Source organism: Amphibalanus amphitrite, unplaced genomic scaffold, assembly GCF_019059575.1.
Source record: "Amphibalanus amphitrite isolate SeventyFive unplaced genomic scaffold, NRLGWU_Aamphi_draft 000561F_arrow, whole genome shotgun sequence".
Lineage (NCBI taxonomy): Eukaryota > Metazoa > Arthropoda > Thecostraca > Balanomorpha > Balanidae > Amphibalanus > Amphibalanus amphitrite.
The window spans coordinates 372,642-399,910 of NW_024882055.1; the positions used below are offsets into that span (position 1 = coordinate 372,642).

The 27,269-nt window shown below is 51.7% G+C and overlaps 2 protein-coding genes and 1 non-coding gene across 3 annotated transcripts; 2 read left to right on the plus strand and 1 right to left on the minus strand.

Moving 5' to 3' along the window:
- Positions 1-47: 47 nt before the first annotated feature.
- LOC122393899 (N-terminal kinase-like protein) lies at positions 48-10,833 on the plus strand. The gene is made up of 16 exons (XM_043390340.1): positions 48-448; positions 2,223-2,360; positions 2,921-3,043; positions 3,412-3,511; positions 3,817-3,940; positions 4,464-4,554; positions 4,828-4,990; positions 5,302-5,459; positions 5,851-6,006; positions 6,304-6,462; positions 7,070-7,205; positions 7,467-7,781; positions 8,135-8,247; positions 8,621-8,911; positions 9,209-9,356; positions 9,644-10,833. The coding sequence occupies exons 1-16, from the start codon at positions 335-337 to the stop codon at positions 9,763-9,765; spliced, it is 2,451 nt and encodes an 816-aa protein (XP_043246275.1). The 5' UTR covers positions 48-334; the 3' UTR covers positions 9,766-10,833.
- Positions 6,794-6,865, minus strand: Trnag-ucc. Its single transcript has one exon. It is a non-coding gene; the product is annotated as a tRNA-Gly (tRNA).
- A 14,580-nt stretch (positions 10,834-25,413) lies between the features above and the next one.
- On the plus strand, positions 25,414-26,235 carry LOC122393886. The gene is made up of 2 exons (XM_043390327.1): positions 25,414-25,738; positions 26,035-26,235. Exons 1-2 carry the CDS (start codon positions 25,523-25,525, stop codon positions 26,233-26,235), a joined length of 417 nt encoding a protein of 138 aa, XP_043246262.1. The 5' UTR covers positions 25,414-25,522.
- Positions 26,236-27,269: the final 1,034 nt, after the last annotated feature.

Sequence of the window (27,269 nt, forward strand, 5' to 3'; positions counted from 1 at the left end):
GGTATCTCTCCAAGTTTGGAGATGCATATTTTACAGTGCTATAATTTGTCAGATATAAAATAAAGTTTCCATCAGAACTTTTCTCCATTCCAAATTTTAATTGTTTCTTAAAACAAAATTATGACATTCAATAGCTTAAAAAGGATAACTTTAGCACAAAAGGTGAATAAAAATTCATCCTCAAGAACGTTACTTGAAATGCTCAATTATGCCGCAGCGTATTCATTTCGGTTGTCTGTGGTTATTGTGTTGGGGGAGGGGAAGATAGATTATATTAATTTTGGATTAATTAATTGGTGGATGCTTAAAGGAATTTATCGTCGTATATGAAACCATGTGGTCGTTTTTCTCAAGAGATCCAGCGAAAGACTTTGCATTCGATATTGGTGAACCAGTAAAGGGACTCGAAAACAGAAGCTTTTGGCGATTGCACAAAGGACGTAGAAAGGTAAAGAAGGTTTAAACTTTTATTTCATATTGCTGAGCTGTTGTGAGTATAAGCATAGGTGGTGGAACGGGGAGGGCACCGTGCCTTCCTTTGATTTGGGAGTTTTAACATAAGCCCTATGGGCGTTGCATGGAAAGAATGGGGCCAAAAGTCGGCAGTGCCCCCACCCCTTACTGAAGGTGTTCCGCCACTACTGAGTATAAGTGTGCATTCACAAATTAAGTGCAGACTGAAACTGTAATCAGGACACTGCTCAGATGCTGCTTTCTTGTCAGCAAGCTGTGAGCTTGCTAGTTCAGCATCTTATTGATCTCAATGATTTCATTCTCATGGCCTGTGTGATAGGTACAATCATAAGAAAAGAAAATTGCCATTTGCCAGCAAGGAGTTTCCACATTTGCAAAACACATCATCATGCTGTTGATAACTAAGATCAATGTTCAGCTAGTACACCAACACTGCTTATACATTTATTTGTTACGTTTCAACCAGGGATGCGGAGCCGGAGCCGGAGTCGGAGCCGGAGCCGCCGGAGCCGGCATATTTTGCCCGGAGCCGGAGCCGGAGCCGGAGCCGTGAAACAATATAGCCCGGAGCCGGAGCCGGAGCCGGAGCCGCCAAAAAAGGGGGCGACTCCGGCTCCTTTTTATTTTTTGAAGAGGAAAAAAATAATTGACCTAGTTCGGTTTGACAGTACAAAGCAGTAAAACATACAGTACTATTGGTCTCAAGATAAGGGCCCAGGCGACCTGTAGTTTTGATGCGGTGAATACCCTCACCCTAGCCACAACTCGAGTGGGGGTGGCGCTGGCTGGAAGGAGGGGTGCACTCGGCCCGAGTTGTGGCGAGGGCAATAGTATTCACCGCATCAAAACTACAGGTCGCCTGGGCCCTTATCTTGAGACCAGTAGTACGTCATGGGCCATCAAGTGAATGAAAAAAGCCGAATATCCCCAGTATCCCACAGTACGCAATCAACTTCCTGTCTGCTCCTCCCCCCCCCCCCCCCACGTCTACTGCATCCCCAGAACATGAGGACCGGTCATCAGGTGACGGCCATTGTTTTGAAGCCAGTGCAGTGGACTGCGACTCCCAGCACCGTCTCTTCCCACCCCCACCCCCACCCCCCAATGCAGCCGAGACGGGTGTCAGCTTACGATGGTTCAGTGAACTCCGATTCGCGGCGACTGCGTTTCCAATGCCATCGCTTCCTAGTCCTTTGTTCCTAGTCCTGTTGAGAAAAATAGCCTTAGTGGTTAGTTGTTATGCAAATACAGAAGCAACGTGTACCAATCTAATTTTTCTTCCACCCGTATTTAATTCATGATTGCATAGGGGATGTACTGAGTCGGAGCCGGAGCCGCCGGAGCCGGAGCCGCCGGAGCCGGACCATTTTACTCGGAGCCGGAGCCGGAGCCGGAGCCGCCATAACATTTCACCCGGAGCCGGAGCCGGAGCCGGAGCCGATTTTTTCTCCGGAGCCGGAGCCGGAGCCGGAGCCGTCTGAAATTTCCACGGCTCCGCATCCCTGGTTTCAACTATTAGAAGCATGCTGGCAGGCCAAATTGCTTTCAAGACACAATGACACTTATTGACTGTGTCTTTTCTGAAGAGTAGTGCAGTGCTGAATCACAATTTCACACTTATGTGAGCATACTTCAAACCTTGTAAAAACATCAATATTTGTGTCAACTACCTATGGATTTTCAGTGCTGTAGCCATTGCTGCCACATGCAATGCCGCCCTGATGACAGATTGAAACTCTGACCGACAGGGCACCACTCAGGATGTATCCGTGTTTGTGTGTGATGCTAAGGACTCCTCAGCCCAGCTGGAGCTGGCTAAGACAGCTGTCAAGAGGCTGAAGACCCTCCGTCATCCAGGTGTAGTCACCTACATTGACAGCACTGAGGTGAGATATTGTTGTGTACACAATTTGGTCTGTCTTAAGAGCTACTCTGATGCCTTCTTGTTTATAGATAATAACTAATATTTTTAGTAAAGGTGTTAAATTGTATGCATGCCACATGGACAGTACTTGTAAGTTGAACAGGCATATTTTGCCCAGGTTGGTTTCAGTATCAGCAAAACCTACTACATTTGTTTTACCAATAACACTGAACCACCTCTATCTGATAGGGTATTTTTTGTGGGTGTCCAGGATGGGTGAATGTTCAAAACCAACATGTACAGCTTGTTGAAGTTGTGACCTTTGTCACCTGATTACAAACTGCCATTTGAATTGAATAGCATCACTTTGATTCAGATGCTTTGGAATTTCACATAGGCCTCTGACAAGACAATTTGTGTTAGAAGCAAATGACGAATATATGGCCAAATGACGAATATGTGCCCAACTCTATACTCTATAGCATTCTCACCATCCCCTGGCTCATTCTCCCACTGGGGTACTGAAGCGGGTAATGGTCGACCAAACCCTGACACCAGAACACCGCATTTCCTCGATCACAGACGGACAAGCTGGTGTACCTGGCCACGGAGCCGGTGACGCCGCTGGAGGAATGGCTGGAGAACTGCTCCGTCACCGCCAAACAGCGCGACCTGGCCATCTCGTGGGGACTCCTCCAGATCACGGTCAGTGCCGTAGGTAGCGGTCATGTTTAGCAGAGGTTGCGGTCAGTGTTGCAGAGTCACGGCCAAGTTTGTGAGGGCCGTGGTGACATTTGTAGATAACGCTTGATTCTGATATCCTCTTACTATGGTTGAGTGGAGAAAATAAGTGATAAAGATGCCAAACAGTGACGCCATTGTATTAGGCTACTGGCTAGGTGCCTACAGTTTTGTGGTTTTGTAGAAGTTCCATAACTTTGATTATTTTGTCACTAGCTCTGGGCTACGAGTTGAATTGAATCTCTATTTTCTCGCAACCTTGTTTTGAAGGGCTATGTTATGAACGGCTGTGTCTCCAGTTTAGTCATTTGCCGGCCGTATCTCTTCCGCAGAAAGCGTTGAGTTTCCTGATCAACGATGGCAAACTGCAACACAACAACATCTGCATGTCGTCCGTGTTCGTGGACGCCGCCGGGGAGTGGAAACTCGGCGGTACGTAAACTACTTACAATGCGGGTTAAATGCTTCGGTTGAACCTGCTATAAAAGGACAGGCTGCTGGTGTTTTGTTATCAAATGAGATATCGTTACACAAAGTATGGTAGATATAATTTTTAAAGAATTTAATGAATGCGATTAGTACTTTCTCGATAAAACATTCATGAAATATTGAATTACGTGGAGTTAATTTGAAAATCACAACATCTAACTGGACAAAAGCCGCACTATCACGATGTTTCTGTGATGAGTGTAGGCTATGCTATATATAACGATGGACTGTGCGCTCGTATCGGCCAGGTCTGGAGTACGTGTCGTCGGAGGGCGCCGGCAGCGCGCCGCCGCAGAAGGCGTTCCCTCAGCTCCAGGTGTACGATCCGCCCGAGTGGAGCGACCCGTCCAAACAGCGACTCACCACCGCCTGGTGAGTGGCGGGACAGTGGGTCCCGAACTCGGGACGGGTCGGAGGGGTGCAGTTAGGGCGGGGCTGACCTCTCTCTATTGTCGTCTCGCAGCAAGTGAAGCCTTGCGTGTGGAAATAACGTATTTATATTTCGTTTTATTTTCAGTAACACTGAACTTTTAGGTATGGTAACGATGGACCGGTGCAATTGTAGGATATCCTATTGTGGTCTGTTGCTTTTGTCATCGAAACGCTGCCAATTGCCATAGCTTTTACCGAAACTCTGGCGGCCAGGTGGCCATTAGCAGTTGGTTGTATCATCAGAGGCTTTCAATGACACTCGAATCACGCCTGCCTAGCTACTCAGAGACTTGTGCATAACGTATTTTCACTTTTCGACGGCTTTATTTGCGATGATGATTGATGGCTTACCGCAGAAAACGCTTCTAGTTTACAGTGTTGTAGAAAAGCTTCATACCTTGTTTTATCATTTCATGTGCAAAGCACATAACGCCAGTTCCTAATGCGGCTGCCCTTATCCCAGGTCTAACGACACATGGGGCCTCGGATGTCTGATGTTCGAAGTTTTCAACGGGCAGCTGATGAAGAAAACCGCGCTCAAGTCTACTGCCAAGGTATGATAAACGGCAATCAACTGTTACCGGTACCAGAACAATCGCGGGCGGCATGTGATAAGCCTGTTTGCCAACTGATTCGATAGTCCTTTGTTTGAAAAGGTGCTTCCGGAAGCAGCATTGCATCTGGATTCTTAACACTAACAGCAGTATTTTCACCAATCTTGACCTATATTGGCCCGCGATGACGTCTTTCCAACTGCCTAGATCTCTGTCGCCGCTCTATGATACTAACCTGCACTGACCTGTAATACGTCGACCCCTCCCCCGCAGCTGCCGCAGTCCCTGACGCCGCTCTACACGGATCTGGTGAGCGGCAACCCGGCCGGTCGGCCGAACCCCGCCGAGGTGGTGGAGCGCGGCCGAAAACCGGGCGGCTTCTTCCACAACAACCTCATCCAGTCGCTGCTCTTCGTCGAGGAGATCCAGATCAAAGGTGCGCACTCGCGCCTAGCGCGCTGATTTCAGAGCTGCCGCTGCGGGAATCTCGGAAACTGATCAGGTTCATGAAGCATGTGTGCGCTACGCTTACTTCAACTGAAGGCTTGTACCTAATAGTTAGATGACATTAGCTAAATAATTCTGAGGATAGTGCAACATAGCAAATACCAAATACTTTTCTGCCTTTTGCTTTCTCCCAAGTACCAACTCAAGCTAGCTACGTTACTCGCCACCATTCCTTGATGAGTGACCACGTGATCACGTGAAACACGCCACATCTCGACGTCATGCATTCCCACGCCCCAGACGCGGCGGAGAAGAGTCGGTTCTTCAGCCAGCTGCCCGGCATGCTGGACCAGTTTCCGCCGGACCTGGCCAAGAACAAGATCCTGCCGCAGCTCATCACGGCGTTCGAGTTCGGCGGCTCTGGCTCCGGATCCACCATCCTGGCCCCCATGTTCAAGGTGCGTGTTTGGAGTGGTACGATGGCGAAGGGTGAAATTTGGGAACTTTGAACGTCAAGGGTCTTCGGTGTTTTTGGCACGAATCCATCGAACAAAGATTGTGTTTTAGTGTCTCGCCGCATCATTTTATTGTGCTATTAAATGTACCTGTTTTGGTGTAAATATTCAAATACATTCGACACAATCTTTTGAAAAAAAAATTTAGTCACCTCTTGAGTGATTCCCTTGTCCTACAAACCCCCACTACTCGGCTTCACCCTTTCCGCCCGGTGGCCTGGCCTCCCCTGACCTCTCCTGTCCCGGTGACCCGACTTCTACCGTCTCCATGAGCTGACCTCTCCCGCCCCGTGACCTCATGCCGTGACCTGACCTCTACCCTACGCGTCGTCAGCTGGGCGGCCTGCTCTCCGAAGAGGAGTACCAGCGGCGCATGGTGCCCTGTCTGGTGAAGCTGTTCTCGTCTCCTGACCGGGCCACGCGCGTGAAGCTGCTCCAGCAGCTGGAGACCTTTGTCGACCACCTCCAGCCGGCCACGGTCAACGATCAGGTCAGTGAGTGGGGCACAGAGAGGCGACGTGGAAAAGGTCGGTGGAACAGGCCGGAGGTCAGGGGTCAGAGCAGCGGGGCAGTAAGGGGTTCAGCGGGGGGGGGGGCTGTGGGAGACCAATAGAGCAGTGCCCCGTCGAGATAAATATAATGGCATTGCTTGGCAAGCGAACCTTGGTTACTTCAGCAGTGTAAGTGGCATGCTTGCCTCTCCAGCTCTACCTTTTCAGGACGTCAAGATGGATGCCTAGTGAAGCATCATTCTAACGCGCCTCAACCTTTGTGGCACTTCCGTCAGATATTTTCTCACGTGGTGACCGGGTTCCTGGACACCAGTCCCGCTCTGCGCGAGCACACGGTGCGGGCCAGTCTGCTGCTGGCGCCCAAACTCAACTACAACAACCTCAACGTGGAGCTGCTCAAGTACTTCGCCCGCCTGCAGGCCAAGGATGACCAGGTAGGAATGAGGGCCTGCTAATGGGTACGAAGGGCATGGAACATGTGCGGTGAAAGAAAACTAGATGATAGTGACTGATATGGTGATACTGAGCAGAATGGAACGTCATTCTTGTAAATGTGAGCAAAATAAGTCATTGGGAATGATGTTTGGGACGAAAAAAGATCGAGTGTAGGAACGAGAGCATAGGGAAATATGGAAAAAATATGGAAAATGTTAATGGGATCTGCGTTATTTATGGATCAAGAGTAACTATATGTCCCCCGTGTTCGGGCAATGGTGATAGCTTCAGAGCTACTATGGACAACCCTACTGCGTGAATTGAAAAGGTTGCGATGGCCGGGAATCGAACCCGGGTCAACTGCTTGGAAGGCAGCTATGCTCACCACTATACCACCATCGCTGATGTGGGTGGGCTCCAAAGCGTGTTGTAATCCAACATGCGAACTTCATGCGCATGAGGTATTCTGTAATCTTGCAAAAATGTCATATGACATTCCACAGCAGTCAGTTTGTAGACAGCCAAAGGCTCTTGCGGATGGAGTTTCCCCAGGTTTCCCCATGATAATCACAGCGACTCCAACGTTTGCCGTTTGTCCCTCGGCAGGGTGGTATCCGGACCAACACCACGGTATGCATGGGCAAGATCGCCCAGTACCTTCACCCGTCCGTGCGACAGAAGGTGCTCATCTCGGCCTTCCTGAGAGCCACCAAGGACCCGTTCCCGCCGGCCAGGGTTTCAGGTCAGTCACTGCCCACTGGTTGGTACAGGAATGGGGGTGGCTGGGAAATCAGAGGAGTAAATTGTAGGGATGAACGGGGATGCAAGGTGAAGTGAGCGGGCGAGATTGCATTGGCTTTGCCATAGTGTGTAGACAATAAACATGTATATTTAAACTTGCTACTTGAAATCATGAGAAGGCTTTAATGATCTTAACACCCGGCTGTCAATGAGACTTACACGGGATGACCACTAGCTGAGTTCCCCTCTCGGTCTCCACCAGGCGTGCTGGGTCTGGCGGCCACGCAGCAGTACTACTCACTCTCAGACGTGGCCAGCCGCGTGCTGCCGTCGCTCTGCCCGCTGACCCTGGACCCGGACAAGGAGGTGCGACAGCACTGTTTCCGCACGGTGCGCGGCTTCCTGGGCAAGCTGGAGAAGGTGTCGGAGGACCCCAGTCTGCGGGAGGAGCTGGAGGCGGACATCAACAGCCAGACGCCGTCGGCGGCCAACAGCGGCTCCGGCTGGGCCGGCTGGGCCATGGGCGCGCTCACCACCGTCTACAAGACGACCACACAGCGGGCTAAAGCTAAACCAGGTGAGAGAGGAGTGCTGAACACGGTCTCAAGACGACCACGCAGCGGGCTAAAGCTAAAACAGGTGAGAGGCGCGCTACAGCGGGCCAGGGTCAAACAAGGGAGGAGGGGAGCGCTGAACACGCTCTACAGGACGACCACGCAGCGGGCTAAAGCTAAAACAGGTGAGAGGTAGAGCGGACCACCGTCTACAGTCGGCTAAGGCCAAACCAGGTGAGGGGTGGAGCTTAGGCCAGCTGCTACTACCATGTCGATAAGCATCTGTTGAGACTGTAAGTTGATGACTTTTATACCTTGTGGGCCCCACATGACATGGGTTACTCGATCCTGTAGTAACACACCTCTATTTCTTCAGGTACGACGGAGAATCAGGAGTCCGCTGGCTCGAGTGCCGCGGTGGGCTCTGCAAATTCGGCAGAACCAGCCAAGAACAAGGACGCTCAGAGCCGTCAAACGCCCGCCACACAGGTGATTTGAGCTCCGGGAAGTACATCGTAGAGGGGCCAGAGTTTAGATGAGGTGTAGCCTCATATGACGCTGAAACGCCTTCCCGCTCTCCTGTGATTTCTCTCGACGTAACTATATCTTGTATAGTTAGAAATGCTAGAAATGTTGAGTTTTAGGATGTTTAAACGCTGAATTAAACAGCCGAAGCTACGAAGCAGCTCCCGAAGCTATACAGATTACCCGATCGTAGTCATCACAGGATTAAAGTCGAAGCAACTCACTTGATCCCGTGGTTTCGTCTACCACTGGCTCACGCTTCTTCTACACGTCTGCCTCCAGTGTAGATCTCCCACTCCTCACCCACTTCTGACCCTGACCGTTACCCTCTCCGCAGTCGTTCGGCGGCGGCGCGGAGGACACCCCGCCCGCGGACACGGGCGGCGCGGCCGACGGCTGGGACGACGACGACGACTGGGGTGCCCTGGAGGACACGACGCCCACGCTGGCGCCGGCGCCCGCGCCCTCTGCGGCGCCCCCGACTCCCTCGGACGGCTGGGACAGCGCCGGCTGGGGAGGGGACGAGTTCAGCGCGGTGCCGACCACCGCGGACACCAAGTCGGCGGCGGAGATCCGCTGGGCGGACGCCGGGGACGATCCGTTCGCCGCCGTGCCCACCAAACGCCTGGTGAGTGCGGCGACAAACCGAGGATGTCGAACGTGGAGGTTGTGGGGTGCATCGCATGTGTTACCCTCAGCAGGGCAGCTGTTCTGCAGTAATGTGCTAGATTATGAACATTCTTGTTCGTTTTCTTTCGCCGAAGCATAACTGGGAGCAGAAATGCCAGATGCGGATTGCCTCTAGCCTTTAGCACCGTATCATCAACATTGCTAAACCATGCGTTTGATCACTGCCATTGTGCTTTACTGCGAATAAGTCAGCTCAGTGAGTCGCCCGTCCCTGACTGACCTTTCGATTCAACAGAACCAGCCGAAGCCCGCTGCTCCGACCTCTGACGTCAGCGCGGCGTGGTCAGCTGACTCGGCTGACATCAGCGCGGCGGCAGCGGGCGGCGGCGGCGGCGGCTGGGACGACGACTGGGGTGACATGGGCGGCGGCACCGGTGGAACAGGTCAGTGCAAGATTACTTTACTACTCGGTCTGTGGGGGATGAAGAGGGGCGCGGTAAGGGGACGGAGGTCACGGGCTCGGTGACTGGATGTTATATGCGTGTACGTCAGCCAAAGAGGTTCATCAAATGACTTGGTCAGAAAGCACAGAAGCCTTTGGCCATTTCGATGAGTGGTAGTGACGAGAAGCAGCCACCTGTCTGTAGGTACTTGCAAAGGTGATTAACAACGTAGCTGAACGGAAGTCTGCTTTGCATTATACGAGTATAACGTAATTCTCCACTTTCAGGCGGAAGTGCACAGGACAAGAAGCAAGCTATGCAGGAGCGGCGGCAGCAGCGGCAAAAAGAGCTGGAGGCGAAGCGCGCAGCAAAGAAAGGTCCTATGAAGCTCGGCGCCAAGAAGCTCTAGCAGCGCGACACGAACGTTAGGGTATCTGTGTGAGAAGGCAGGTCGGGGTAACTCTGACCTCTCCCTGAAGTGGCGGCAGCGTACCTTATCCAGAGGGCGCGCGTGCTACACCCTGGGCGTACCACCGGTGTTGGCTTCAACAGCAAGACACACTGTTGAAGCGTCAGATGTAGAAGTCCGGCAGAAGCTAGCGGAATTCTATTGAGAAGGTGGTTTCAGGAAGGGATCGGGTCGTACGGTGTTTCGACGAATCCGGTGGGATTTTTCGGAGGCTCGGTGGCCGATAGGTGATCTGATATTGTACTGGAGAGTGCAGGGTTGACCTGTGGATGAGATGGTTTCTACTGGAGACTGTGAGTTTTCCGGCGGCCAGGGCTGAAGGTTGAAACTGGATGCTGCAGGATCGGAGAATGAGCAAATTGGGGTGGCTCGGAGTTAAGCTGGTTGGTGGTGGAGTGTGGTGTTGCGTCAGGCCTGGTATTGGTGACAGGTGCGCCGCTACTGAGTGCTCCTGTATCGCAACCGCGCCTTCAGGGGCGCCTAAGGTGTGTTGTATCTTTGGAGCGTCGCGGAGTTGATGTTGCTTATGAATTATGATACTGTGCGACAGGAAGTGAGGACTGATTGTGGATTTATTGAGTGACTGATGACGTGAGCTACATCTGTGGTGAGATGCCTCATGGGTTTGTCACCGATTGGCGCCAGGTGAGGGAACCAATGCGTAGGCTGGAAACGAGCGTTGGTGTGGGCATTTATCAGCCAACTTGTGATACGGAATGCATTCTGACAGGCGGTATTACTCTATGGTGTGGAATGAACAAGTATGTCGAATGTATGAATGCTTGGATATTATTAAGTGCTGGGATGTGTGGATATTAAAATATTTTCCAACTGGTCGAAGTGACAAGCACATGGCTGCACTTGGTTGCCTCCTGGGTTGATGTGTGCCGCTTGGACGCGGGGTGTGTCGTCCAACTGATTTACTTTTGACGTTTGCCATTGTTGCCGCTTCACATTGCGCTATTTTTGTAACGCCTCAGCGTGGGGGAATACAGGACTCTGAGAAACTCCGGCTCTTTTCTTTTCTTTGGAAAATTGCTGCAGTTTTACTCATAGATACGTGAAGAATCATTGACCTTTTCCTCGAAAATGTAAAAACAATGCCAAAAGTTATATTGAATGCGGTGAGCTTTCGGCTACAAGCCAAGTTATATTGAATGCGGTGAGCTTTCGGCTACAAGCCTTCGTCAAACCAACAAAATGACACAATACAAGGTATTGTGTCATTTTGTTGGTTTGACGAAGGCTTGTAGCCGAAAGCTCACCGCATTCAATATAACTTTTGGCATTGTTTTTACATTTTCGAGGAAAAGGTCAATGATTCTTCACGTATCTATTCTCGCTATGTTCCTCGCTCAAGCACTTCACACCATTAATTGCAGTTTTACTCAGACCCAATCAATGACAGTGGGCGCTCCTGTTTAGTTTCTGAGCGTCTTTACGAGGCTCATCAGCTACAGGAGGCTCGCTGAACCGCTCCTCCGCCGTCTCCCCTGCCGTTCGCGACCCGACGCGTCTCGGTTTCTTCCGTCGTTATCGTTCCAGTGATGGTTCCGATTGAGGCGCGCCGCCCCCTGTCATTCTCGGGCGGTATTGGTGCGCCCGGCGATTTTTCCCCGATGCGGTGCGCCCTTGTCTCCTGGATCACAGCTCGTTAGTTTTCGGCGAGGAGCGGTCTCGACAGTCTGCGCTCGGAGCCCGGCCGCCCAGAGACCCGCGAAACAGTGCAAATGATGCAATTATTTGGCGGCGACGGTGGCGCGGCTGCGACTAAATTGGCTTTGTTAGCCCACCTCAGTCAGTATCGCCCGTCGTTAGCCGACTTCGAGTGGCTCCGCAGTGAAACAGACGCTCGATTAATTTGCATACGTGCCGGCCGACTCGGCGGCTGAGAGGGCGACTCAAAGCGCCCTCATCAGACGCTCCGGTAATCATCTTATCCATACGGCTCAGCGTTACTTACTCCAGCGAGGCGAAATCGAACCGTATGAATGAGAGCCCTCCGGCGGCCGCCGCGAGCCGCCGGAAACAAAAGGAAATTGCCGAAGGGTGCAGCGAGAGAGATAGTAACTGAATTCGTAGCGGCCGTGTCGCCACCGAGTTTGGAGAGTAATCCTATTATGTTTGGGACGGATGCACACGCGACAGAGGGCTCTCTGCATCTACAAGAGGCCGCCACGGCGGTGGCGACTCATTGGAGCGCCGTCAAACGTGAACGATGAGCCAGCGCCGGAGGAGCGCCCGGACAGAGAAATGACTGAGGTAGAGAGGTGCTCAGAGATACAGCCGAGCTAAAAATGACTAACTCATAGGAGGTTCTGTGTTTTCAGAATGTCTCGGCCCACTTGTGCTCTTATCCATGTCGAAGACTTTAATGAGAAATGCGCAGATGCCTCGAAGCCAGCTTTTTAATCACGGACCTAGGCGCCTAAACACGCATCATTGATCGTACGATCACAATGTAAGCATTCTTTTGCCAACAATCTGGAGTCATTTCGTATTTTCCACTTCAGTTGTTTAGAAACACACACTTTTAAGAGCCAAGTTTTCTCCAAATCCCCGGGGGCCGCAAAAAGCGACGGCGCCACCGGAACCTTCTGCAAATTTTTCCCGGTTCAATTAGCGGGCGCGTATCAGGTTAATCTTCTATCGAAATTATTGCGACGTGCCACTCAACTGACAAATGCAATTCCTTTTCCATTTATTTTCCACTTATGTGTCTGGATTTGAAATCTCGAGGGTGGCTGTTGGCCTGTCTGAAAAATTGATCGCGGAGACGAGTGCTCTATCGACGCCGTAATTTGGAGATCGACATGTTTACCTCGACTGGCCGCCGGGGTTCGGACGGTGTGAGAGTGGGCCCCCACACCTTCAGGCGATTCTCCACTCACACTGACAGTCAATTCGACCACTGACGGCCACTCGAGCGAGGCGGCTGATGGTGTCAATGGATGATTGAGAACATGACATCAGCGCAACAAAGGGTGGCCGGGTGGGGCACGCCGTATCTCCATGATTGCTGGTGTCGATTTAACGGGGGGTGGATACGGACAGGTCTTTAACTGGAGAGAGAGAGAGAGAGAGAGAGAGAGAGAGAGAGAGAGAGAGAGAGAGAGAGAGAGAGAGAGAGAGAGAGAGAGAGAGAGAGAGAGAGAGAGAGAGAGAGAGAGAGAGAGGCGAACTCAGGGTCAATCCAGCAATAGGTTGACATTCATCGGGTAATCTCGGCTCGGTGGTTGGTCACGGTACAATATAATCCTTGCAGGATCAGAGCGTTCACTCGGCCTATATTAGGCAGCTCTCGGTGGTGGCCGCGTTCCGCTCGAGATCAGGGGACACACCCAGTCCCCACATCCCGCCGTCGGACCGGGTCGGGACGGGCGACACACCCAGTCCCCCTCCCGGGTCGAGTCGGGACGGGACGGGCGACACACCCAGTCCCCCTCCCGGGTCGAGTCGGGGCAGGCGACACACCCAGTCCCCCTCGCGGGTCGAGTTGGGGCGGGCGACACACCCAGTCCCCCTTCCGGGTCGAGTCGGGGCGGGCGACACACCCAGTCCCCTCCCGGGTCGAGTCGGGACGGGCGACACACCCAGTCCCCCTCGCGGGTCGAGTCGGGGCGGGCGACACACCCAGTCCCCCTCCCGGGTCGAGTCGGGGCAGGCGACACACCCAGTCCCCTCCCGGGTCGAGTCGGGCGGGCGACACACCCAGTCCCCCTCGCGGGTCGAGTCGACCCAGTCCCCCTCCCGGGCCGGCTCGGGGCGGCCCCAGGCACCGTTTCCTGCCGGCCGTAGCTCTGCGCCGCTGCCGCCGACGCCGTCGACCCGATCCGGCATCGTGCGCCGTCTAATCTGCCATTACCATCGGAATGTCCTCATTGGCGGCGCTCAGCGGCGAGCAAACACCTGTTTGGGACGACCGGGCCGGCCCGCGCACAAAGGACCGAGCTTTATGAGGCCGGTTTGTCGCCGGGGAGGGCAGGGGAGATGTCAGGGCGGCCGCCCCGATCGGCTTACCGCCGCCCTCGCGGCCTGCTCGCCGCTCTGATTCTCAGTCGTTCCGGCTCGTCGTTCCGTCTCGGCTGTCGCTGTTTGTGTGACAATGTGGAGATATTGGATCAGAAATGGCGAGGCCGACGGCGTCTCTGTGTTAGACACAAACCGGCGTGGCTGAACTGTGGGTCACGTGTGCTTCCCACGACTTCGCACCGGCTGCATTGTAACGAAAGGCGATCTGTTCAGAGACTGACGCCGTATGGATTTTACATGACCCGGTGTGACGGCTATGTGACCGATGGTGTGTGGCTGTTCTATTCTAAGCAGCGCCTCAGCTCCGCCCCAGCACGGAACCTGTGGCCGTTTCCAGTTTCCTGACCGTGACCCGGGCGCCACTGATGGATGCCCGGCGGCTCGGCAGCCCTGACCTGACCCCTGAGTGATGCCCGCGGCGATCTGACCGTGACCTCGCCCGCCGGCCGGCCGGGCTCAAAGGCGCCGGTGCCGATACCGACTCAAACGGAAGCCACGAGCGGCCGGCCCGCCCGGAGCCGGGTAAACAGTGCTGCATGGACCGGCGCCGTGGGAGCGTGATGTAAAGAAAACAGTGCTGTTTACGACATGGTGCACGCTCCTCGACAGACCCGTGGCAGAATAGGCACAATGATTTAACCCTGTTATTCACTGGAGTGCCCGTTTATTTATCTCATGCTCACGACCTCACCAGCAATGGGCGTTTACAGTGCTCCTCCTGAGAGATACTTCACAAGCTCCCATTATGGATCCCACCTTTTGAATGGCGAGGCCGCAAGACGAATGCTCGATCTAACCTGAAATATTGCTGATCTGGATTGGTAAGTTGTTGACTTCAGCCGGCAAATCTCCGAGGATTTCAGTTCAATTTCTACCACTGGCACCGGCCGCCTAATGCAACCGCTGTATGGCGTTATTTATGCCGGATTCTTTCGGGCACATAAATAAGGCAAACATCTCGGGCGCTCATAATAATTGCCTATAAATCGCGCTGGTGTCACACGAAGTCGGAGCCAATTCGGGGAATTATTCCGGCGGCTTTCTTTCCGACCGGTACCGCGGCCGAGCCATTATCGAGCCGCGACTTTTGAGCGGCGCGGCGGTGGCTCCAGTGCCACCTTTTGTCCCCGTCGATCCGCCATTTGTCAGTTGAGCTGGCACACACTGCGGGGGCTGAGCGCAAAAAGAAGTCGTCATTTTTAGAGCACCGACACTGACGTCATTGGTTTAACTAGTTCAGTTATGGCAATTTTTGCACGTATGACGTAAGCTTTTGGTTGACAAGTACAAGTGGCTACAATATTATGTTCGATACAATTTGCGTAAAAGGGCCGGGCCGTCTAAAATGTGCGGAACTCTATCCAGTGAGCTTTAGCTATTCAATATAAGGCAAAAGCTCAATTTAATGAGCATATCATGTTTTAAAATATTCATTGGCACTAGTACATTTTTTTTAGATATTTGACGGCTGTAAGCAAAGCATACCTACCTACCTACACTTCGTTTTCCCTATCGGTCGTCTGTCGGTTTCCGTTATCGAGTTACAGTTGACATTTATTCACTCATTGGCATTTGGTGCCTATCTGCTGACATATTTCTACGCATGTTTAGAAGGACGTGCTTCTAAAAGATATGCCGAGTACTTTTTGAATCTTTGTATAATGCTGACCAGACAAAACGTAGGCAGTATATACAATATACCTACCTACATATAACCTCTGATTAAGAATAAAGCATTTGTACAGGGTGTTTCACTAAAAGTGTCAAAAAGTAAAAGGTCATAATGCACATAATAACAATGTTTTCTAAGGAAATTTGCATATCATTTCATCCGCAATTGTTGGACATTTGAATACATAAAAACGATATCACCGTCACTCAAACCTATTCCACACATCTGCCCCTTCTTTTGATGCACCGTTTCGGCACGTGTCCGGAGGTACCTCACAGCCCGTTTTCGTCTTCAGCGTCCAGACTGTCGGCAAAGCCTTGAATTGTGCTCTTCAGCTCCCGAAGTGATGCGACTTGAGTCTTCCTCAGCTCTGCGAGAGCTACTGAGTCACTGACCAAACCAGAGGCTTAGCGGTGACAGATCGGGGCTTCGCGCTGGCCAGGGGCGGGCGGCGAGGCAGCTGATTATTCGGCCCAGGAGCTTCTGGTCCAGTCAGTTCCTGGTGGCTACAGCCGTTACAGTGGTTGATTTTAATAACTTGTAAGGCCCTGGCTATTTCTGATGATGGAACTAGCTTCTTGTTATCTTCAAAGGCCCTCAAAAAGACCCTGACCTTCTCAACGGTTTCCGCCGAGAGGTGGGGGCAACCCCGCCTTTTTTGGACTGGAACCGGCATCGAAGGAACCCTTTTAAACCTCTCAACAAGCCCTTTGAAACTTTTATAATCTGGAACGTAGCGAGGTGAGAGAGTAAAAAGTTTCCTGAAAAGTCGGCACACGGTTTCAATGTTTCTGGTGGCACCAAATGTACAAAGTGTAATTCATCCCTCCTGTTGCGGTGTAAATAACCTGTTCTTGTTCTGCATAAGGAAAAAATAACTAGTAACTTTGGCCTCCTGCCCTCGCTCCGTATGAGTGTAAAATATATCTTAAATGGATAAATAATAAATGTCCAAAAATTTGCAACAAAGCCACATGCGCAGCCACGTGATTTGCATATTCTATATATCTTTAATAGGCATTTACTTTTTGACAATTTTAGTGAAACACCCTGTATGTGTACCTAATGGAGATGTTAAAAGCAGGCTCAGGAGCCGGGGGGGGGGGGAGACTCTGAAATCCTGACAAAGACGGCGCATGCACCATAGACGGACGCACAACGGCTGGAACCGTGTCCCGTTCCATAATATGTGCATTTCCACTCACAATACTCTAATGCATGAATAAAAAGCAGCTAGAGAAAGCTCATTTTTGCCAAGTTATTTGGACGGGTGCGTTTCGCAGTTGTAACCCTATTTCACGCGAATCGTTTGCTATATTGGCCGCCAGCTTTGCTACACATCTGTGCCTCCCAGTTGAATGAGATCGCTGTCAGATAGGCCTTTTGGACGAATCTGCATCTGCCACTTCCATCTCCGCTATTGTGTTTAATCGGCATATTCATCCCGGTTAGGGCCCGAGAGAGACGCTTTATCGCCAGCATCGCCCCGACAGCGGAGGGCAAAAATTAACATGCATCCTCCGAGCAGAACGCACTCAAAGGGGATACATGGTAATTAATTACTCTTTTACGATACGCTTACGACGGGTGCAAATTGATCCGGGCCCGGACTCCCCAGAGACTCGTGTCGGGGATAAAACTTAGAGTGGCTCAGTGGGAAGAAAGAGTTAATTGTCATTAGGAAGCCATTTGAACGCTAATAGGGGCATTTGCATTTTTTTATTCTGCCGTTGTGAACTTCCTGTTCAAAGTTGAATGCTGAGGATGGGCAATTGTTAAACAATTTGGAGAGAGAGCGGGGTGAGCTAATGCGCGAAGAAGCCGACGAACTCATCTGCTAAATGCCGACAGAATCGGGGCATTAGCGCGCGGATGGAGGAGGGACGGAGACGGAAACAGTTGCACTTTGATGTCAGATGCGAGACATCAGCAGCAGGGACGCAGCGCTGCGTACGAAGGCTGATCCGTGCCAAAAACGCCTGGATGACCACTTTATAATTGTATTGAGATGAAACTGTGCAGATTGTGCTAACAATGACAAGAAGAGTCAAATAGAGAGCACCGGACGGCGGGCCGCCGATGCCGTTCATGGACATCACACACCGGCACTATTCTATGCACTAACGGTGTACCCTCATACCAGAGCAGCTCACAAAACGAGACCGGACCGCGGCGCTGTGACCTGTCACGGATCATCGTGACGCGTCACGGACCGGTGAGGCAGCACATCGCCGTGCCGTGCGACCGTCACGGAGCCCGTCACGGAGCGGCACAAGGTCCGTCACAGGCCCTACATCGCCCGGATCGTGCGACCTACGGCTCCCGATTGGACCATACGATACCTATAGTTTATTCTCGGTTTTAGCGGCACGGTGATTTGACCGACATTGAGGGTTACTATGGATTGTGTCACATAGAGTGCTGAAGGTTGTTGATAGTTGCTAAGGGGACACGTACCAGACAAAAAGTGACGGACGGACGATACCAAGGGTGCTGAGGATGCACAGGGTCCCAGGTGGATGGCGAAGGGATGCCGCGCCACTCTGGGATCTCAAGTCGCTAATAACGCTACGGGACGTCGCACTGCAGTGCCGGAGCTGACGCCAAACGCTGACAGCCGCTGCGTTGTTGGAGCCGTCCTCCAGGTGCGATGAATGCGACCCTTCACCGACAGTCGAACACCAATTAACACCGCGCTGAATGGCGCCCCTCTGCCGGCGGGGCATTCAGTCGCTCAGCCCGATCCCGAGAGCACACCGGGCCGTGGAAATGACGGCTCAGCGCCGACGAGACAGTCCATTTCTCGCTGCATTGTCTCACACCACGACTTGGCTGCGGGAGATAAGTGGACATTGTGCCGGCTGAATCTGCAGGACGGGCGATGGAGTGATTAAATTGCAGCGTGATTTGCCCAGGAAATGTGTTCAGACTCTGCTGATGAGTGGATGTGAGGATGTATGCTTTGGGCTTTGGATTTGCAAGTGATTCACCCTTTCAATACAGTGTCAATGGGAAGGGCTAAAATGGACAGAAGCTGTAAAGCTCGCTTAGAATACACGAATACACTACGTGTTACGCTACGCAAAAATACATAAGTGAATTGAAAACGAGTAACTTTCTGCTACCCTTCCCCCCCCCCAAAAAAATGAAATGAATCAGGTAAGCTGAACAAACCTGTGCGGCTGTTAATGTGGGTCATAGCGAGCTTGAGCCAAACTTAAGCCACTTCAAATGTTTTAAAAAGTGCTTCGGATTTCACTCGCTTTTGAGTTGAGCAATTCAGAGCAAACTAGTATTCCGATACAATTTTGAAGCTTCTTTTCTGTTGCAAGGAAAATGGTGATTTTTTTTTGTAAATTTGGAGCGTTTGTGGTAGGCACATGCCCTGAAGCCCCTGCATCAATAAACAATAAACGGTAATCATATAGGTCTGCATGCAAAGCTGCTTTAGAATAAACGCGCGACAGAACGGTGCGCAACAGCTGGCCATCCTCTGAGCAGAAGTTGTTCCTGCCCCCCGTCCTGGTCAGCCGGCGCTGCTGCCGTGTCCGGCGGCTACTTGGCCTCCGGCCGCAGCGAGAGTTCGGTGATGTAGAACTGCACCAGCACGATGATGTAGGTGAGCACGGTGGCGGCCACGGACAGCATGGAGGAGCGCTGCAGCCGGAACAGACCCAGCTCGCCGAGCGAGGCCAGGTCGCGGCCGACCGACTCCCGGAACAGGTCCAGCTCGCGCTGGGGCTCGGCGTCGCGCCACTCGGGCCGCAGCAGCAGGTCGCGGCTCTCGCTGATTGTGTCCAGAACCCTCTGCACCAGGTCGCATGGCAGGACGACGGTGGCAAAGGCGTTCATCAGCTGCAGAGAGGTCTGAGGCAAGTATTGCAAAATTAGTCCTTCCTTAACCGCGATCATGATGTTGAGGACGACGATGATGATGTTGATGGTTCCGAATGTCATTTGCATGATGAGTTCGAACAACATGGCGTTTGTTAAGCGTGAGAATGTGCGGGACAGTTCGTCCTGAAGAGATCTCAGCTGGAACAGAGCGGGTTGTGGCGGTTGCTGGTTCTTATCCACGGCTGTCCTGAGTCGTCCAGCTATTCCCCCGAAACCAGACAATATTTGAATTCCGGGGAGCATGAACTTGAAAGTAACAAGACAGCTAAAAATTCCATGAATACATTGGATTAATGAAAGGAACAGGCGGAAAAGGACATTCAGAAAACCTGCTTTGTAAAAGGAAGAATAAAACGCCGGATTAAAGGATACCAGCCCAAAAACTGTCCAGATAAAGATGGCAACAGATAGCAGTACACCCGAGTACTTGCGGAATTTTCGAATCGAGTTGTCTGAATCAGTCACCACAGCAACGCGAGCGAGGAGGTCGTCACTTGACGAGAGGATCTTTCTGAAGCTCGCACGCCCGGCCCACACACTACGCATCACAGCTAGCCAGGCCATTACCAGATGTAGACCGAAGACGCCCGTCTGGGTGGCGGCAGCCACCAGCGAACCATTATGGGCGAGTTGCGCAACACCGCTATTAGCTACCAGGTATGTAAAGTAGGCGGTGCAAGCCGAGTACAGAAGACTGGTGGTTGCCGTGCACATAGTCTCACAGGCGCTACCACTGCCGCTGACGAGGCCGCTCACCCGCAGCACCCCCAGCAGCACTCTGGCCGAGACCGGTCGCAGCAGCCGACCTCGGCCGCCGCTGCGGGCCTCTGGAGCGCCAGGGGAGCGCCCCTCCGCCCAGCCGGCCGGCCGGCTTCTTGCTGGGTTTATCTTCACCCTCATGAACGGTGGTTATATCTGCTCTTGTCCCAAACCAGCGCCCGATCTGTGGTCCAGCAAGAAGGCGGCTCGGAGATGCGGCTAGCCGGTGAAAGTCCGCGCCTGTCAGGACCAAGGCACGATGTCTGTTAGGACGGTGAGTACGTGGCCCGCGGTATGCACACACAAATGACACTGGCGAAAAAAATATGTTACGTTTGAATGGATCTGTAAGTGGCTAAGCAGGCAAAAGAAGCGATTGAAAGCAAGTGACCATTACTCTGCTGTTTATGACACCGGTCACTTCTGACAACGCTATTTTCATATTCTTCCGAGGATATCCACTTCTAAGCAATATGTAATGCCGCCCACGCACCTACCCTTGGACAAGTTGACTTCCTTCCAGTCAAAGTCGAATGCACGCCTCCTGCCGAGCCACCTCGGCGCCGCGGACTCCGAGTCTCGAGTTCTAGCGAGTCAGCGAGCCTTGTCCTCGAGTCCCCAGTCTAAATTTCTTCTCTTTTCTGAATACTGTCTGATTCTGTCGGCTTCCCTACTACTCGGGTCCAAACCGAACCGAACGTCCCTCTTCACTCCTCCGGAATGTCCCAGCACCAGCCATGTCGGCCTTTCTTATAACTTGATTCAGTTCAGTGCAAACAAATGATATTCGTCAACTGGCGGCCAGCTACTCGATCAGACGCAAGAGGTGTTGCGGCACAAACGTCACCAGTCGTGGCACAAACGCCGCCAGAGGCGCATGTCAATATCGAGCGGTTTGTGTAGTCAGCAGATGTGGTCCTAGAGTAAACTCGGCGAGCTTTGCACCGTTTCATGTAGGCCAAGTCGTGAAGGCGTCTGTTGATCCAATTGTTTGACGACTGGCGGGGAGCGCCGCATCGGCGATGGGCAATATGTCAGGCGAAAATGGCAATGCCGTCGTGACAAAAAGAGAGCCTTCGTGCAAACGGAGCTTTTACACCAATTGGTTGAGGAGCTGGAAATAAGTGAACGGCTACCAGAAAATGTCACAGCCAGTTCGACCAGCTATTGAATATTCCGAAACACCAATTCTACCACATTTTATTGCAAAACGTTAAAAAGTTCAATTTGTTAGTACTCATCGTCAGAGCAGTACCTAATAGCACCCGGCGCGAGGAAGGCTGCGGGATCACGTAACGAACGAGTACGTAAGTACCTAAGCCAATATTTCTTTGGTACGAATGAAATAACAATTTAACCCGCCCCCTGGTGGTGGGGGGGGGGCTATTTTTTGCCCCCCCCCCCTCCAGACTTTTCGATATATCTCCAGAACCGCTGCGCCGATCGTCACCAAACTTTCAGTACCCTACCGGACATCAATTTTACACATTGTGACCAAATATTTTTCCAAAGGCTATGATAGGTTGGCCGGAAATGACGTCAGAGTGACGTCATGTTCTGCCGTTTCGACCCAAAAAAGGGTTTCGCGGGAAGAGCTGTCAGGCCTATAGCTTTGCAAATACAGAAAAACGATAAAGACATAAAAGCTGTAGAATTGACAGGGCTACATAACTATCATCTCGAATTTTTGACATTTTTGGATTTTGACCCAAAAAAAAAAATAAAAAATAGATTTTTTGAGTATAATAGCCGAAAAATCCAAAAAGTTTTTTGAATTTCGCAAAAACCGGAAAATATGTGATAGTTCTTACCGCCTTCTATCTACATACCAAATTTGAGACTGATATCTCTTTTTTCGGCGAAGTTATAGCGAAAAAACTGTTCAAAATTGATGACGTCAAATTTTCAAACTCGATTTTTTACAATTCTAGAGCCCGTAGCGCAAAACAAAGACCACCATTAGACTCCCCGTGACGAGCTGCATCGAATCAATACCCATTTTATGCAAAACTATCAACTTTAAAATTTGACCTTTTTTACCTGACCTTGACCTGACCTTCACCAGAAAGTGACCTAAGCCGTACCTGATAGTCTTATAACCAACACCATTGAGTTGGAAATGAAAAATTGGCCATAAAACATGCATCGCACAACCTTAGTACCTGAAGTTAGGTTCATGTGACCTGACCTGTGACCCTTGGTGACCTGATCTGTGACCTGACCTGGTATTGTCAGTGACCTCTTATAGCAACACGTTAGGCGGCACGGGCGGACATCGATAGCAGCGCCTCTATCGGTCACTAGGGAAAGCTGGGCTGTAGGCGACGAAATACCGGCTGAGTTGTCACGCGTTGAATAGGTTTATAGACATCCGTCTTGTGAAAAAGTTGAACTTTTGCCTTCAATATTTCTACAGGCAATTTTAGAAGTGTCTTCACATAGATTACAACACCGTTAAGATTATTGTATTCACTTCAAGCCTTCCCTATTGTTCTTGATGATGCGGGAACTATTTCTAATTAGTGTTTCTATTTTAAAAAAGAACATATTGTGCAAACGATGAAAAAAACATAGATGGAAGATTTTAAATGCAATTTTCTCTAGCAATTAATGGTAAATTATCTACGGATCAAGGAAAAGATGCATGCTAACTGATAATTTAAAGTTCTTGGGGCCAGTTGTTTTCTTCTTTTCTTACGTCGCCCCAATGACCGCGAATACACTTGTGATAACGCCTATCGATATGTACTAGGCAACTGACGCCCTATCGCTGATTCTCGACAAAATGCGTTTTCTTCGGTGTGATAGCGCATTCCCTAGAAGACCCGTGAACGGTGAAACATTTCATCTTTGACCTGACCTGTGACGTCATCGGTGACCCCGAGGTCAATGAAATTTAGTTTCCCTGGACAAATTTGACAGGCCTTTCGAGCGCCGTTTGAATTTTGCGGATCCGTCCAGTAGTTTCGGAGATACGAGGGGGGGGGGGAAATAGCCCCCCCCCACCAGGTCGCGTTATAAACAGACCCCACTAGGGCGCGGGTTAAAACACTAACCAAAATTATCAGCTGCCACAACCAGCATCGAGCCAGTAACGTTCATTTTAATGATGGCTGAGCCTGCCGTCGCTCTGTCCGAGTCTTGGCATCATCTCTGCAACAGTTGTAGTTACAGCGGCGGCAGAGTGACCAGATCAGTCCTGCTCCGACGTCAGTTGCCGTCCAAATCACTGCGGTCGTCGACGCTAAAGCCGGCTCATCTGCATATGAAGCTGGGAGCTGGAGACGGAGGGACTGGGAGGCAGCACTGGGAGGGAGCGGGGGATCCGCGCCGGCTGAGGCGCGCTAATCACTCTAACCAGACGCTGAGCCTCATTAATACCGCAGCTCGCGCCGCCCAGCAGGCGCTGACGCTTGTTGAACACAGAGGGTGCAAGCCCCCGCCGCGACGGCTAAAAGGTTTCAGCAAAGGAGGGGACAGCGGGATCAAAGGAGGGGAAGGGTAGAGTGACAGCAACCGCCGCTCACTGCATGACTTCAGCGCGTGACACGAGATGTTACACAGAAGCCAATGATATGGAAATGCGTGCCTGATCTTGGTTCCCGTTCAAAAAGACCACAGATCGAAATAAAACACCCCGAATCTTGTTTGTCAACTTTGTCAACTCACCCAGCGCAAACGTACCGCGCCGTCCCACATGTATTCTGCGTGGCGCGTTATTTTCTCGCGCGACGCACCTAAATTCCATTTCTCGAACGCAATGGCCATTCATAACTGCATCATTATTGTATGTGGACGCTGTTGAATTGCGTTTTCCGATCAAGTGCGCTAATAAATGTGTGCCGGACGCTCCATTGGACTCCGACGCGCCGGATAAATCAACAGACGTGCGTCCGGGCTGGGTCGTCGGGCGACATCAAAGGCGGTGCTCCGGTCCGACGGCGGCGCGGCCACGCGGGGATCAATGGGGGGACCCGGCAGCGCTCCGTGGAGGGCGGGGTCTTGGAGCCGGTGCCACCGCCGGATCGTTCAAGCAAGAGATTGACAGTTCCGGCAAATTAGCAAGCAGATCGGCGCATATCCAGGCAGGGGCACATTCTCCATTCAAATGAAACGAAGAAGTTTGCTGCCAACTTCACCCACAGCGCGTGACCATCTTGTCTGCCAAAATCAGGCCACACTGCTTCATGGCACGAGCCACGCTCAACCATATTCAACCTGTAGTTATCTCCCACCAGCATCTGTGATCGACGCAGTGCCACTCCAGCCCCGGCCGACAGGGGCGACATGGGCCGATAACACTCCCTCCCCTAACCCCCTCACACATTGCCCTCACACTCGACTGATCACTAACTGTGCCCCGGTGGTCGAGGACTCGCGTCATACCGCACCTGTTCAGGCAGGAAGATTGCATCGCGACATCGGGAGGCAGACAACCGCCGGCACAGCGAAAAGAGGGGTTCAACGAGGAAGCGTAACAATCAACGTACAATTTGTAGAGCGCTCAGACAAATTTATTGGGTACTACATATAAGAGCTCCTATAGACGAATCCGGATGGATGATTTTGCAATCTTCATCAACCAAAAAATATTCACCGCTTCTCCAATCGAAATACCGCTTTTACTAAGCGAAAGCAATTCATAACGAAAAAAAATAAAAACTAAACATAACGAAACAAGAACGAGACCAAAGAAAACACGTCTCCATTTCATGGGCACAGGTGTAATATGTGCTCACCGGGCCTAAAATCTTAAGTTTTCCTGTTATTTCTCTAAAAGATTAGTCAATTAAAAACAGCAAATTGTTTTAGTGCCCATAAAATATACACTAATGAGTAATGGTCATGAATGAGGCGCCACCCTCGCCGCGCCTCAGCTGTCGATACACAGGATATCAGTAGGCGGAGCGACCCTGTTTATACATTACAATTCGCAGAAATACTTCCACCTCGGACCAGAAATACTTCCACCTGGTCCATGTTATTGGGCGACAGTTTACAGAAGCATTGATCTAAAGGGCAGATGAACCGTCATGCAGGGGCCATATCATACGGAAAACGCTGGCGGGTGGCAGAGCACGCAGTGACACTCCGGTTGGCTGGAAGGGAACAGAAAACTACGACACTATAGGAAAGGACAGACGGCAGGACTACAAAAGCAGAACAGAAAACTACGGTGCTATTAGGAAAGACAGACGGCAGGACTACAAAAGCACAGCGAGAGAGTCCCCTTCAATCTCCGAAGATTGCAGGAGTGTTTGAGTTCCAGCGACGGCGCGCCTCTCTGCTGTGAGCGAGCGAAGCAGCTGTCACCAGCTACCCCAGTGTTCTGCAGTGATGATCCGCGCGCCTCACACGGTCCTGCTGGTGGCCGCCGCTGTGGCGTGCCTGTGTAAACCGTCCCCGAGTCTGTTCACCGGACCCCGGCCGATCACGTCCCAACCGGAGAGCGTCAACACCCGTCCGGTGACGGCGGACCTGGTGAAGATCAGGGAGGCGCTGGGCATCGCTCTGGTCAACGACATGTACCTGGATAGGCCGTATATATCACCGGTAAGCGAAATGAAAAGGCTCCTTTTCATATTTGTATTGTATGTACCCCTTATGTGGCCCTCATGATGGACATTGTGTATGTCAACGGTGGTTTCATTAGTCTGTTACCGAACCGAGGTGTTAACAAAGTAACAGCTGCCGATTACAATTTTCCAGCGACGTTTCATTTGGATTAAAAGGGGTAAGTACTAAGTACGCATGTGAACGATGACAACAATAAAAACACCCAGTCACAAACATCTTCACATCTCCTCCCAAAAGCATCAATGCCATGCTTCAAACGTCCTTTTCCGCAGGAGACAGCCCAGCCGTGCGGTAACCCAGACGGAGTCGGGAGACCGGCCTTCTCTCACGTGCACAGCATCTTCGAGGCCGGCCAGAAGGGGCCGCTGCTGGGCCGACCCGGCTTCTGGATCCGCCAGACCAACGCCACCATGGTGCTCTCCTTCCACGACGGCTGTCCACTGCAGGTGAGCGCTGCCTCAGTAAACAGATAGGCTGCGAGCGCTGCCTCAGAGACAGAGAGGCCGTGGGTGCTGTCGCAGAGGAGACGGAAAGGCGGTCAGAGCCGCCTCAGGGGAAACAGGCCGTGAGCGCTGCCGCAGAGACCGAAAGGCTGTGAGTGCCGCCACAGAGAAAAAGGCTGTGACTGTTGCCGCAGAGGAGGCAGAGAGGCAGTGATCGCCTCCTGAGAAACCAGAGAGGCAGCTGGCAGCGGAGATTCTGCATAGACTGACAGAGAACGATCAGGGCTAACTCTGTTATAAAAATGCTGCACTTTTTGCTGTTTCATTTCTCCATTTATTTGATTTTTCTGGACAGAGTATGCGCCGTGAACGCAAAAGAATAGCTTTAGAGACGTCCGTAAGCGCTGCCGAGCGGTTTGAAGTTGAGGTGATGACCAGTTCTTGAGACCGTATGTAAAAATGCTGCTAGAAGACCTTACTCTGGCTCGCCACCGCTACAAACAGCCGCCTTTGCCACTATTTTAAGCTCTACCGAATCCTCTCTGATGGCGAGCTGCACACGGAGATCGTCGGCAGTCCGCTGACCAGCCCGTCCTTCCGTCCGACGACGGTGCTCCGGTCGGGGGAGCTGGTGACGCTCGAGTCGCTCTGTGCTGACCGCGCCACACTCGTCTCCTTCGTCACAGTGCCAGGTAACGGGCGCACTCAGCTGTGTCGGGGTACAGTGTCACTGAGAACGGGATTTAGTGGCATGGATGCAGTTAATTCCATGCACTTGCACTTATCCATACCTATCTATATCTATATCTATATATATTACTATTTGAGGAGGGTGCGTCTGTCCGTTACCGAGGTCCCGACTTGGTGGTGCTTTGCGTGGACTGCAGGCCAGACCGTTGCACCTAGCCCGGTGAAATTTGCACAACTCATAGATCAAGGATGCGCGACGTGCCTTTGAGGGGTCTCAGCTCGATCGGGTCGATAGGGAGCGCGTGGTGCGTGCTCAAAAAGTGCAAATTCGCGTCATAGACTTTACATGTATAAATCGGCGTGCGAAATCGGGC

Bases quoted from the DNA above. Each gene is read 5' to 3' on its own strand.
- LOC122393899 (XM_043390340.1), top strand. From the start codon at position 335: ATGTGGTCGTTTTTCTCAAGAGATCCAGCGAAAGACTTTGCATTCGAT. The intron at 2,361-2,920 runs GTGAGATATTGT...CCTCGATCACAG, and splicing joins CCTACATTGACAGCACTGAG to ACGGACAAGCTGGTGTACCT. The intron at 8,912-9,208 runs GTGAGTGCGGCG...TCGATTCAACAG, and splicing joins CCGTGCCCACCAAACGCCTG to AACCAGCCGAAGCCCGCTGC.
- LOC122393886 (XM_043390327.1), top strand. From the start codon at position 25,523: ATGATCCGCGCGCCTCACACGGTCCTGCTGGTGGCCGCCGCTGTGGCG. The intron at 25,739-26,034 runs GTAAGCGAAATG...CCTTTTCCGCAG, and splicing joins ATAGGCCGTATATATCACCG to GAGACAGCCCAGCCGTGCGG.